Source organism: Crotalus tigris, unplaced genomic scaffold (genome assembly GCF_016545835.1).
Source record: "Crotalus tigris isolate CLP2741 ecotype Arizona unplaced genomic scaffold, ASM1654583v1 scf7180000018340.3345759, whole genome shotgun sequence".
Lineage (NCBI taxonomy): Eukaryota > Metazoa > Chordata > Lepidosauria > Squamata > Viperidae > Crotalus > Crotalus tigris.
This window is the reverse complement of record NW_024096953.1, coordinates 2669488-2681515: the sequence shown is the minus strand read 5'-3', so window position 1 is coordinate 2681515 and position 12028 is coordinate 2669488. Positions and strand designations below refer to the sequence as shown.

Genomic DNA, 12028 nt, shown 5'->3' with positions numbered 1-12028 from the left:
TTCATGTCATCTGGAGCCTGCATTCCACTTTCCCCTCTCCTCCCCCCTGGCAAATTGAGAAGCAGTAATTGTGGCAACATCGTATTCGTTCTTTGAGCTTGACAGTACGGTTAGAAGGGAATATTTGTAGCTCAAGGTTGAACTGTGGGGTGCTTGGTGCTCTCTGAGCTTGGTGACGTTTTCTTGCCAATCAGCCATCAGCAGACGCATGGATAAACACTTCTCCATACCAATCAAAAAACCAAAAAGGAAACAAAAAGATCTAAACTCCTCCTCACCAGCAACCAATACCCAGATAAAAAGAGATTAACATCAAGGTTAACATAGACCAACAACCAAGCCACAAACACCCCGATTAAGGAAATTAATTGAATTAGTTTAATAAAGAGAAGGACAAGGGGGGACATGATAGCAGTGTTCCAATATCTCAGGGACTGCCCTAAAGAAGAGGGAGTCAAGCTATTCTCCAAAGCCCCTAAAGGCAGGACAAGAAGCAACGGATGGAAACTGATCAAGGAGAGAAGCAACCTAGAACTAAGGAGAAACTTCCTGACAGTTAGAACAATTAACCAATTGGAACAACCTGTCTCCAGAAGCAGTGAATGCTCCAACACTGGAAGTTTTTAAGAAGAGACTGGACGGCCATTTGTCTGAAATGGTATAGGGTTTCCTGCCTGAGCAGGGGGTTGGACTAGATGACCTCCAAGGTCCCTTCCAACTTTATTTATTATTATTATTATTATTATGAGCTACCAACTCAGATAAACAAGCTAACAGGAAACAGCAGCCTAATCAAGGAACCACCAAGACCAGTCCTACCAATACCGACAGGGCAAGCCACCTGTGTATAAGCAGAAAGCAGACCCCTCTCCCTTCTAGCACTGATGATGTTCCCTAGTTGGGTCATGAAAAGTCTGCAAGAAAACAGCCACGGTTCAGAGTGCACCAAGAACCCCACAGAATAAAATACGGAGTTATTAATCAACGTTGCTCAGCAGCTAACCCACCACATGAAAACACAGTGTGTTTTATTTGAGTTGGTTTAGTGTCCTGTGTGAAGTTGCTCTCTGTGCCTTGCAACAGACCACTCTTAGAGGAAACTATGGTTTAGTGTGGTGGGTGAATCCAAACAATCCAGTCTTCAGGGGTGTGAAAAGTACTTTCCATCACTGACGAACTCCTTTCTTAGGTAGCTCAAATGAAGGAAGGAAGTAAATTCCAGATCAGGCAGTCTGTTGCCTCCTTCAGTTTTCTGTTTCAGAACACATTTGTTCCCGTTGAACAGGGCTGAGCTTGTAATCATGTACTCTTCAGGGTGTACCCCAAGAACAGGAGGTGCTGTGCATCTCCACGTGGAAAAAGTCCCTTCCCTTATGCCAACATTCACAGTCTGTTTTACGCAAAATCGATGGGTTGATTGTCAGAAAAAGAAGAAAATAAGTCCAGTATTTGATTTTATTGGTTCCAGTAGAGCAGGGACCTCCAGCCTTGGCAACCTGAAGACTTGTGGACTTCAACTTCCAGAATTCCCCAGCCAGCATGGCTGGCTGGGGAATTCTGGGAGTTGCAGTCCACAAGTCTTAAAAGTCGCCAAGATTGGAGACCCCTACAACAGAGGGAATATTTTGATGGAGGGAGATAGGGTCAGAGGGAAGTAGTCAATGTTCTTCATTCACATTACATTGGTAGAAATCATGTAGAGATGCCGTCACATCCAGATAGGACGTCCACATTAGCTTCTCTTCCACAAAAAGCAATGAACGAGGGCTATTCTCAAACTGCAATTATTTACCGCACCTTCATTTTTTTAAAAAAAATCTTGCCCAAAAGAACTCCCCCACTATGGCCCTGACTCACATATTCCATCTCTCTGACCATGGTCTGATCTGAATCTTCGTCCCATTTGCCAAGTTCTGCAGGAGTCATTTTGAGTGCCAAGACAGATTGACACGGAAGGCAGAAGAAGGCCTGGAAAAGTTGTCTTGGGGAGCTGAGATCAATTTGTGATGCTGGAAGGGGAGGCAAAGGTGCTCATTTTTTCCATAGAGAGCAAGGAACCATCTTTAGAAGGCCTGGCTGAACCCATCATGGTCCTGTGTGGAACAAGGAGAAGCTAGGTCATGTTTCCACAGACAATCCCAGAAAAAGAAACGTAACACCGAACAAATCCCACTTTGGTGGTCTATGCTTAAAATGTAAGAGGTGATGTTAGGCTGGAGAAAGTCAGGTCACCGACTTCATAGAAAATTGAAACATATGAAGAATGGTTGCAGGAACTGGGTATGTCTAGTTTAATGGAAAGAAGGACCGTGTGTGTGTGTGTGTGTGTGTGTGTGTGTGTGTGTGTGTGTGTGTGACATGATAGCAGTGTTCCAATATCTAAGGGGTGCCACAAAAAAGGGGGGTCAATCTAGGTGGCGCAGCAGTTAGAGTGCAGTACTGCAGGCCACTTTAGCTGACTGTGTTCAGCAGGTCAGCGGTTCAAATCTCACCGGCTCAAGGTTGACTCAGCCTTCCATCCTTCCGGGGTAGGTAAAATGAGGACCCAGATTGTTGGGGGCAATGTAAATATATATATACACATTGCTTACTGGTGTACACCGCTTAGGGAGTGCTTGCACTTAAAGCGGTATATAAGTCTCATAAATAAATAAATAAATTTTCCAAAGCACCTAAAGGAAGGACGAGAAATTTCCTGACAGTGAGAACAATTAATCAGTGGAACTCCTTGCCTCCAGAAGATGTGGGTGCTCCATCGCTGGAGGCTTTTAAGAAGAGATTGGACAAGGATTTGTCTGACCATGGTATAAGGTTTCCTGCTTGAATAAGGGGTTGGATTAGAAGACCTGCAAGGTCTCTTCCAATTCTGTTATTATGTTCCGTTAAGACTTGCTAGGACTTCTTACCTCTCTGGTGAAGGTCCATGGGGTAGGGTCAGGTTGCCCAGGTGGGCCTATATGGCTAGAAATTTGACTGTGACATGGTATCAAAGTGGGCCAGCTTTGTTCCTGAAGGGTGCCTGGAGAAGTAGAACCACAGGTGATCAGAAAGCTTGATGGGAAGTCTTCATCATCATAGAAGACTAAAGGAGATACTCCAACCTGGAATGTAGACCCAAGTCAAGAATTGGTGCACTGTCAACAAATCAATCAGTCAATTCCTAAAACCAGCTTTTAAAAATTCTTATTATCTCATGGGGTGGAGTCAAGTCTAGTCCATCTTAAGTACCCCACACGTTCATAAACACACTGTCCACGTGCATCATTTTTACACCAGGTGACATGTTTGCCTGGAGAATCCTACTGAATTGTAGGTTAATGGAGAATGATGGGATTTCTTTGCTTTCCCAGTCTGAGTGTACAACTTCATGGAGAAATTCAATTTACAACTCTTTGTATAATGTCCATTCAAAATGGGAAAAAATGACTTACTACAATCTGTGCAGCATCTCCCCCCCCGTCACATGATCAAAATATGGTATAGGGTCTCCTGCTTGAGCAGGGGGTTGGACTAGAATATCTCCAAGGCCCCTTCCAGCTCTATTCTGAATTGAAATTGAAAATTTGGATTACTTGGTAACCAGTATGTATTTACCAACTGGGGTCATACATTTCCATCGGTGGTCTTCCTTAGAGGCTTCTGACAAGCAAAAGTTAAGGATTGCCTGATTCATTTAACAACTGCAATAATTCGCTTAAGAACCCTGGCAGAAAAGGTCATAAAGTCAGGCACCGCTCACTTAACAACCAGTTTGGTTAGCCAAAGAAATTGTCCCAACTGTGATACAAGTCAAGGACTCCCTAGATTAGTGGTTCTCAACCTGTGGGTCGGGACCCCATTTCACGGGGGTCGCCAAACAACGCAGTCCGCCATTTTTTTCCCCTTTTCCTTAGCTGTGCTACTCCCTTTTATTCTATTGGCTTTTGAAAGCCAATAGAATAGACTCTCTTGAATAGAGTCCAATTCTATTGGCTTTCAAAAGCCAATAGGAATTGTCCAGGCTGTCTCTGCCCTGCTGAGCCCGCCAAAAGTCCCATTCTGCAAACGGTGCTGCACCCGTTGAGTAGTCCTCGACTTACGACTGGTTGAGTAGTCCTCGACTTACGACCGGTTGGGGGGTCGTGGCATTAAAAAGATAGATAGAAGTATATGGTACATAGATTATATCTGCATAAAGACTCCCCAAGTGATTTCTGTGTATTATTATCTCCATGTTTCTGGGAAGAGAAATAATCTTGACTTGGGTACCGTATTGTAGAACTTGCTTCCTTCTGAGTCGATGACCAGGAGAGTCACCCGCTGGTTGTCAGAACGGATCCTCGACACCACCTCCTGGTGGTCAAGCTCTTCGACAACCTCGCCATTCACCGCCAGCAGACAGTCGCCTTCTCTCATCCCTGCCTTTTCAGCTGGGAGCCCAGCGTCCAGGTCTCTCAAAAATTGAGCTGCAAGTCAAAGAGAGGAAAGACAGGACAGGCCGTGCATGAAATTTTGCCAACAGATAATAGCTAAGAACTTCCAGACACCAGATTCCAAATTTTCTCCAATATATAAACTTCTGATCCTCTTTTCCACATCAGTTTATGATTGGGCCCTGAGCACTTCTACCTAGACCAGTGTTTGTCAACCTTGGGAACTTGAAGATGGGTGGACTTCAACTCCCAGAATTCCCCAGCCAGCCATGCCAGCCAATTTCCCATGCTGGCTGGGGAATTCTAGGAGTTGAAGTCCACCCATCTTCAAGTTGCCACAGTTGAGAAACACTGGCCTAGAAGCTAGCTGAAATGTTTTTCTCCATCCCCATCTGACGGGCATGCTTTTTCTCACAAAACAGCCCAACCTACTTGGAAGGAAAACTGGAGATCTGCTAAAGGAATGGGATCCAGCTTCCTCTGCCATTGATCTATTCTAAATCTGGCTTTCCTAATCTGGTAGATCTGCTGGATACAGCTCCCAACTCCTAGCCTGTATGGCGGGGTTGTCAGGAGTAACCCAAGATAGCTGTAATCTTGTAGCCTGTAATCCTTCCACCAACTGTGAGCGGAAGTTGGCTTGACTCCCACTTCCTGGGAAGCTGGAAGACAAAGCTTCAGACTGGAAGAAGCAGAAAGAAGAAGGGTTGAGCATCTTCTCTACCGTGCCCCAGAGTCACTTGATTTATATTTTTAGGAGAAGCTATACAGGTAGTCCCTGACCTACGACCACAATTAGGACTAGAATTTCCTTGGCTAAGCAAGGTTGTTAAGAGAACCTCATCCAATTTTAAGACCTTCTTTGCCCTGGTTGTTAAGCGAATTACTGCAGTTGTTAGCCGTTAAGTGAATCGAGCTTTCCCCATTGATTTTGCTGGTTGGAAGGTGGCTGAGAAGGTGGCAAATGGCGATCATATGACCCCGGGATGCTGCAATGGTCATAAATACATGCTGATTGCCAAGGCAACAGATTTCGATCATGTGACACGGGGATGCGGTGATGTCACAAATACAAGGACTGGTCCTAAGTCCCGTTTTTCAAAGTTGTAATTTCGACTGGACACTAAACGTACGGTGGTAAGTCGAGGACTAGCTTTAATGGAGCCTGCAATGGAGGTGCCTCACCCCTCTTCCCCGAGCTAGATTTTTCTTCTTTCATCAAGAAGCCATATCCGTCTTCTCCTCGCTTCATCTGAAGCTTCCTCACTTGGAACGGAACCCAAGAGGCATCAGCCAGGCTGGCTGTAACCTTAACACCACATTGTCGGTACGCCGCTTCCGACCGGCTGTCCATCACCAGGAGCCCCATGGGGCTGCTGCTCTGTTTGATCTGAATCCAAATCGGAGCGAGAGAGAGAGAAAAGAGAACACTGATCAAATGTCCTCTTGAGGACTAGTTCTAGACAGGGTTGGGAAATTATTTGGCCACGAAAGGAGAAGGGGCTGCATAAAAACACCCAGAGGTTGGCCAGGGTAAAGTTTTGGGAGGAAAAGAGCTCTCTTTAATCTAGAATCATTGACTTTATCCAGTCAAAACCCAGGAAAGAATTACTCACTCCTTCCTCTGTTGCAGAGAAAACCAAACGGGAAAGTTTTATGGAGTGGGAAGTGGGAAGATCTTCCATGACCAGATATGGAGGCCATGTGGCCCACAATACGTACAGCATGATCTCCACCAAAAGAAGGTGGAAAGTTCTAACCTCCATCCTAGAGGTAGGGTGGAATGGAACGTAAGAGACTGGCACTTAATAAATCTCAAAGTACATTGCGTTGGTAGAACCTTTTGGTTGAGTTGTGCAGTCGTCCAGTTCTTCACACTGACGCCGTTGAGTTCCACCAGCCAGGAACCATGCGGCACCCCTACTTTCTGAGCTGGCCCATCCTGCAGCACGGAGAGTTGGAATATGCCAGTCACACCTGCCCAGAAGGACCACAACATCAAGAGAAAGCCTTGTGAAGGAAGAGAACTTGCGCCCTTGAAAACAACCAGCTTTCCTAGGTAGCTTCTTCCCTCTACCAGCAAACCTGCCCTCAGCCACCTTCCTCTTTCTCCGGTACTCATTTTTTTAGCGGAGTAGAAGAACAAGTAACAGAAATTAAACAAAGGCCTCTGGGTGTCCATATTGTGACTGCGATAATGCTGTAGTTTGTGTGAACTCTTGGTTTACCCAAGCTTGCTTTCTTGAGCAAACTACAATTGGATGGATTTACTCAACATAGTGAGACAAATAAATCATGTTTTGTATGCTACAAAGACTGGTCTTTATTGCTGATTCCCCACTATGCTGTTCAATATATCGTAAACATATATTACGTTGTTTATAGAGAGAGATGATAATATCTAACTATATATTATATGCTGTAATATATAATACAATATGGTATACATACTGTAATGCAATATACTATATTGTTCAATATAATGTAACCATATATATATATACTGTATACACACACACACACACACACACACACACACAATATATATATAACCAGATACATGGTTTTATGCTTTTTGCTGTAAATGACCGAGTGTCACTCTGAGATGGTATGGGCAGAACCTAAATTAGATAGATAGAAAGTTGAGAGACAGAGATGATAGATAGATAGATAGATAGATAGATAGATAGATAGATAGATAGATAGATAGATAGATGGATGGATGGATGGATGGATGGATGGATGGATGGATGGATGGATGGATGGATGGATGGACGGACGGACGGACGGACGGACGGACAGACAGACAGACAGACAGACAGACAGACATTCAAGAGAGCTAATATAAGCAAACTAGGCCTGTTGTGCCTTAGCATAAAAAAAACCAATTATAGCATTAAGATTAGATTAAAAGTCCTTCCTGTTTTTAAGAGCATTTAAAGATTTTAGAGGACTTTTTGTGGATTTTTTTAATCCTGAGGCATCTCTAATGGAGAACTACCAGGAATGTTGACCAACTACAGCGTCGGAGATTCTGGCAGAGGGAAGCTGTGACTGATTAATTATTTATCTGCAAGATTGTCCTTTTCAGGCCCAAAGTAAAGGACATAAACCTCTCTCCTTTCATGGAAAAAAAGCTGGCTGGGCATCAGCTGACCCTTCCATCAGCATCAGTTTGGATCCCATATCAGTTGAGCTTGGGGGCAGAACCGGTCATCCCAAGGGAGAGGAAGGCCAGGCCAGACCTTGTCTCAGCACGTCTCCTTGGAGATGTCTCATCCTGCCACGTATGATCCATTGCTTATTCTTTGGCTGCAACGCCTCCATTCTCTTTCCATTCCTCTTGCTGATCCTGCCCCTTGCATGATATGCATGTCAAATGTGAATCTAGCAGCAGAAACCAGATGCATAAATAACCCAACTCAGAACAAGAGAGCTGACTTCTCCCAAGGCAGAATCTTTCAAGTTAACAGTGCAAAACCGTGAGCACAAACGGAGATAAGCAGAAACAACTCCTGCTGCTACCTTCTGGAGCTGACACGCTGAAGCCAAAGCCACTTGAGCCTTTGGAAACACAGCACAGGCGTGGCCTGCCGTAATTGGACAAAAGCTGGTTGAGATCTCGGTTCAGGGCTTTGGCTACCTCGTAGGTGTTCCCTTCCAGGACAGTGAGCAAGACCTGCTTTGAGCTACTCTTGATCTTCCAGATCACCTGGAAACGAGACAAGACAGAGAGCGAGAGAGAGAGAGACATCTGGAAAGGGAAAATCAAATGTCAGAAGCTGACAATCTGCTCCAACATTTGATCCCAGTGTAGTCCCCATCTAGATCAGGGTTTCCCAACATGGACAACTTTTAAGATGTGTGGATTTCAACTCCCAAAATTCCCCTGCCAGCATGTTCCGGTACAGACACCATCTAGATCAGGGATCTCCAAACTTGGCAACTTTAACACTTGTGGGCTTCGACTCCCAGAATTCCTCAGTGGGGAATTCTGGGAGTTGAAGCCCACAAGACTTGGCCATGTTTGGAGAGCCCTGATCTAGATGGATGAAGTTGACCACAGTTGTGTTTCTCAACCTTAAGTAACCTTAAAGATATGGACTTCAACTCCCAGAGTTCCCCAGCCAGCACTGCAGTCCGCATGCCTTAAAAGTTGCCAAGGTTGTGAAGCTGTTCATTTGTGAGACTTGTTTAATTTTGAACATTTGTGCCCGGAGGCAGGGGCACCCAATATACCCAGATCAAAGCAAGAGAGGCATCAAAACCTTACCCGAAGATATCCCATGCCTTCAACGTTAACTCCGTTGACCTCAAGGATTCGGTCTCCATCCCGGAGGCCTCTACGGTAGGCCAGCCCTCCCGGTGTCACCTTCCGCACGATGGGGCACAACCCTCCAGCCTCCTGACACAACGAGAAGCCCAGGCTCTCAGCACCAGCTTTCCTCAGTAAACAGAAGCGTAGCTGGGAAGCGCCTTCTGGTTCTGAGGGAGACAAAAGGGGCGTCTCTTTTCAAAATGGCTTGGCTGAGGAGGGTGGACCTTTGTATTGGGAAGACTGAAAATGGAGGAAAAGGATAGGCTGAGTGAAAGGACTCCGAGTTCTTTATATCAAGGGTCCCCAATCTTGGCAACTTTAAGACCTATGGACTTCAACTCCCAGAATTCCCCAGCCAGCAGACACATGCAGAACCACCACTATGCAGTCCTTGGTGGTCTTTCAGCCTGATTGGTTTTTTGCAGATCTTTCACGGCCCACCTAGGGAACTTCATCAATGCTAACGTTGATGATGAGAGCACGGATGATGTTCCCGAGTTGGATCATGAAGCATCTGCAAGAAAATAACTAAGATCAATAACATAGTCATCTCCCCTCTCCCCCTCCCTTCTAGCACTGATGAGGTTATCTAGTCAGGTCATGAAATGTCTGCAAGAAAAACACCAAGCTCACAGAGCACCAAGGACCCACAGTTCTCCTCCTCTCCTCCATTCCACAAACCCCCTTCCCTTCTAGCACTGATGATGTTACCTAGTCAGGTCATGAAATGTCTGCAAGAAAAGCATCAAGCTCACAGAGCACCAAGGACCCCGCAATCCTCCTCCTCCTCCTCCTCCTCCTCCTCCTCCTCCTCCTCCTCCTCCTCCTCCTCCTATCCTTCATTCCACAAACCCCCTTCCCTTCTAGCACTGATGATGTTACCTAGTCAAGTCATGAAACATCTGCAAAAAACCCACTAAACTCAGCACCATCCTGAGCTACAGCGATTCTATTACAATCCCTTATGAGAACCTTCCTTGGTAGATGGGCTCTCTTGAATACAGGAGGCGGCTGAACCCTTGAACCCACCTCCCATCACACGCTAACAATTCCTTGTCTTGAGTCCTGTCTAGTAGAACACTCAAACTTGGCCGTGACGTTTGCAAAGAACTTGGAAGGGAGCTCAGTTGAACGCTGGCTGAGAGGGAACCCAGGGAGAAGGAAGAAGCATCAGCTTGCAGACGAAGCAACCCACTTGCCAAACAGCCTCAGGAAAACACCAGCCCTTCCTTTCCCACCCACAAGCGGCCACCGCCAGTCCTCTTGTTACCGGAATCCTCTGCCAGAGATAAGGCGGGATTATCAATTCCTTCTTTCGGGTTAAATTCAAATTTCCTGCAAGAGAGGAAGAAGAAGGAGCATTTCAAAGGTTGAGAAGCAGGTGTTCACAGGATAGGGTCCAAAAACTCGAGATTGGGGCCACAGCAATGCCGTCAAAGCTCTATCTGTGGGCCAAGCCACAAACAAGCAGATTTGGTCACGTCCCCATGGCCCCCATCTCAACATTTTCTCATCACAGGTAGCAGACACCCTGGCTGAAAAGCCACCAAAATGGAAATATTTTCTTATTTCTTTGATGGTTAGTGTTCCTTAATTCTGGAGCTTATCGTCAGAAGAAAGGAATAGAATAGAATATAGAATGGAATGGAATGGAATTCTTTATTGGCCAAATATGATTGGACACACAATTAATTGGTCTCCATTGCATATGCTCACAGTGTACATATAAACAGCAACTAACAGGTCATTGATCAGACCCACTAGACAGCATTTCTCTGAGGCTGCCATCCACAGTGCCATCTTTAATGGATGGCTTTAAGCTTAGCCAACCATCAACCCATCCCATCAACTTGTTTGTGCAAACTGGCCTGCGTGCACAGTTGGAATGTGTGGAATTGCACATGGTGGGGAGGGAGGGGGGAGAAAGAAAAGTTGGTAGGTCTGCCAGTTTTGCTTGTGCCTTCCCCCCCCCCCCCAGTGTGGCACTTACATGGTTGACTCCGTGGTGTCCTGGAGCCCTGTAAAAGCAAGGCCTAAGCATGAGCCAAGCAGCCAAATACTGAACAAGATTCTTCTCCACTGGATAGATTCAAAAACCCAAAGTGTTTTTGAAGCGCACTTGTTGTAGTTCACTGTTAAAAGATTATCGATGTAGCAAGATCATTAACGCTGGCCAGATAATCATCTCTTCCTCCACCCTGTTAAGCAAAGCAAAACTAGGTGGAGAAGGTTGGACTGAGAGCAGGACATTTATTCCTGGATTTAATTGATGCAAAGGTGGTTATGTTGACAACAGCAGCATAACAAGGAGGGGAGAGCGAGGGAGAACCTATGGCCCAATTTAGCTTGGCTTGGGGGTTCAATGGAGGCGGATCGTTCCAGGGATTAAACTTCTACCTTCTTGCAACCTCTGGGGTCCTGCTGGGAGCAACACATTGGCAGATTCTCCTTCTGAATTTCGACAGCTTCAGATTTAAAGTTCCCTTAGAAGAAGGGGCGATTTTTAAGACTTGTTCAACAACAGGTTACAAAGAACAGAGATGGTTATGAATGCCTTCAAACAGCAGGGCTATTTGCTATTTTCAGTTGGGTGTCAAACCCAGAAACACGCTCAGACACAGAAAACAAACAAGCGAGAGAAAGACTGGCATTCCCAGGAACCTCTGGAGAGGTTGATGGTGGTTAGTCACGGTCACCACTTGGTAACCCTCCATTCCTCTAGGTCCCTCACCCTCTAAGTAAGAAACCCAACCCTGTAGTTTAGGGGTGCTCTCAGCCCCAGACCACTTACCCTTTTTCTGCTTCATGTCTGCTCCCACTCTGAAGTCCAAGGTCCGGGGCGAGGTGGCGGCTTAGCCTGACACGTTTAATATTTAAACAGCACAAGAATCTTTTTCTCAATGTTGCTTCCTTCTTCCCTGAAGTCAAGCGGAATGTAAAAAATAGCTTTTTCATTCCTGCAAGGGACGTTCAGCTGGATTCGGCAGCTGGGGGTTCTGAGATCCGGAGGTGATGGGACAGGCGAGGGGTTTGCACGCCAAGCGAGCAGCGAAAGTGTGAATTGCACATCCCGAAAAGGCTCTGCTCAGGTCTGTTTGCATTATGCATCTGTCATCTGGACGTCACCAGGTTTGTGTGTGAATGTTTTTCATTTTTTTCAGAGAAGTGATGAATGAGGGTGATAAATAAAACCGATGAATAATATTCTCAAGCCGAGTCTTTGACGCAGGAAAAAAATTATTTTAAGACCAACTTCTTTTGCTCTTTGGCAAATGTTCAGGTTTCTTTTCAGAGGAAC

The 12028-nt window shown here is 45.6% G+C and overlaps 1 protein-coding gene across 3 annotated transcripts; it reads right to left on the bottom strand.

Moving 5' to 3' along the window:
- Nucleotides 1-625: 625 nt before the first annotated feature.
- On the bottom strand, nt 626-11660 carry PDZD3 (PDZ domain containing 3). 3 transcript variants are annotated; one of them, XR_005557574.1, is made up of 10 exons: nt 11522-11660; nt 10721-10862; nt 10001-10065; nt 8686-8897; nt 7938-8124; nt 6253-6389; nt 5598-5802; nt 4249-4445; nt 2907-3019; nt 626-2093 (listed from the first exon to the last, which is right to left on the bottom strand). XR_005557574.1 is itself a non-coding variant. In XM_039350616.1 (10 exons), the coding sequence occupies exons 1-10, from the start codon at nt 11535-11537 to the stop codon at nt 2064-2066; spliced, it is 1386 nt and encodes a 461-aa protein (XP_039206550.1). In that variant the 5' UTR covers nt 11538-11660; the 3' UTR covers nt 626-2063. The 3 variants fall into 3 exon arrangements, 2 of the variants coding, with proteins under 2 accessions (XP_039206550.1, XP_039206551.1); XM_039350616.1 differs by having other exon boundaries at nt 2907-3101; XM_039350617.1 differs by having other exon boundaries at nt 2907-3101; nt 10721-10748; nt 11522-11636.
- Between the last annotated feature and the right edge of the window lie 368 nt (nt 11661-12028).

Bases quoted from the DNA above. Each gene is read 5' to 3' on its own strand.
- PDZD3 (XM_039350616.1), bottom strand. The intron at 8,898-10,000 runs GTAACAAGAGGA...TGTCTCCCTCAG, and splicing joins ATCTCTGGCAGAGGATTCCG to AACCAGAAGGCGCTTCCCAG. The intron at 5,803-6,252 runs GTTCTACCAACG...ATTTGGATTCAG, and splicing joins CTGCACAACTCAACCAAAAG to ATCAAACAGAGCAGCAGCCC.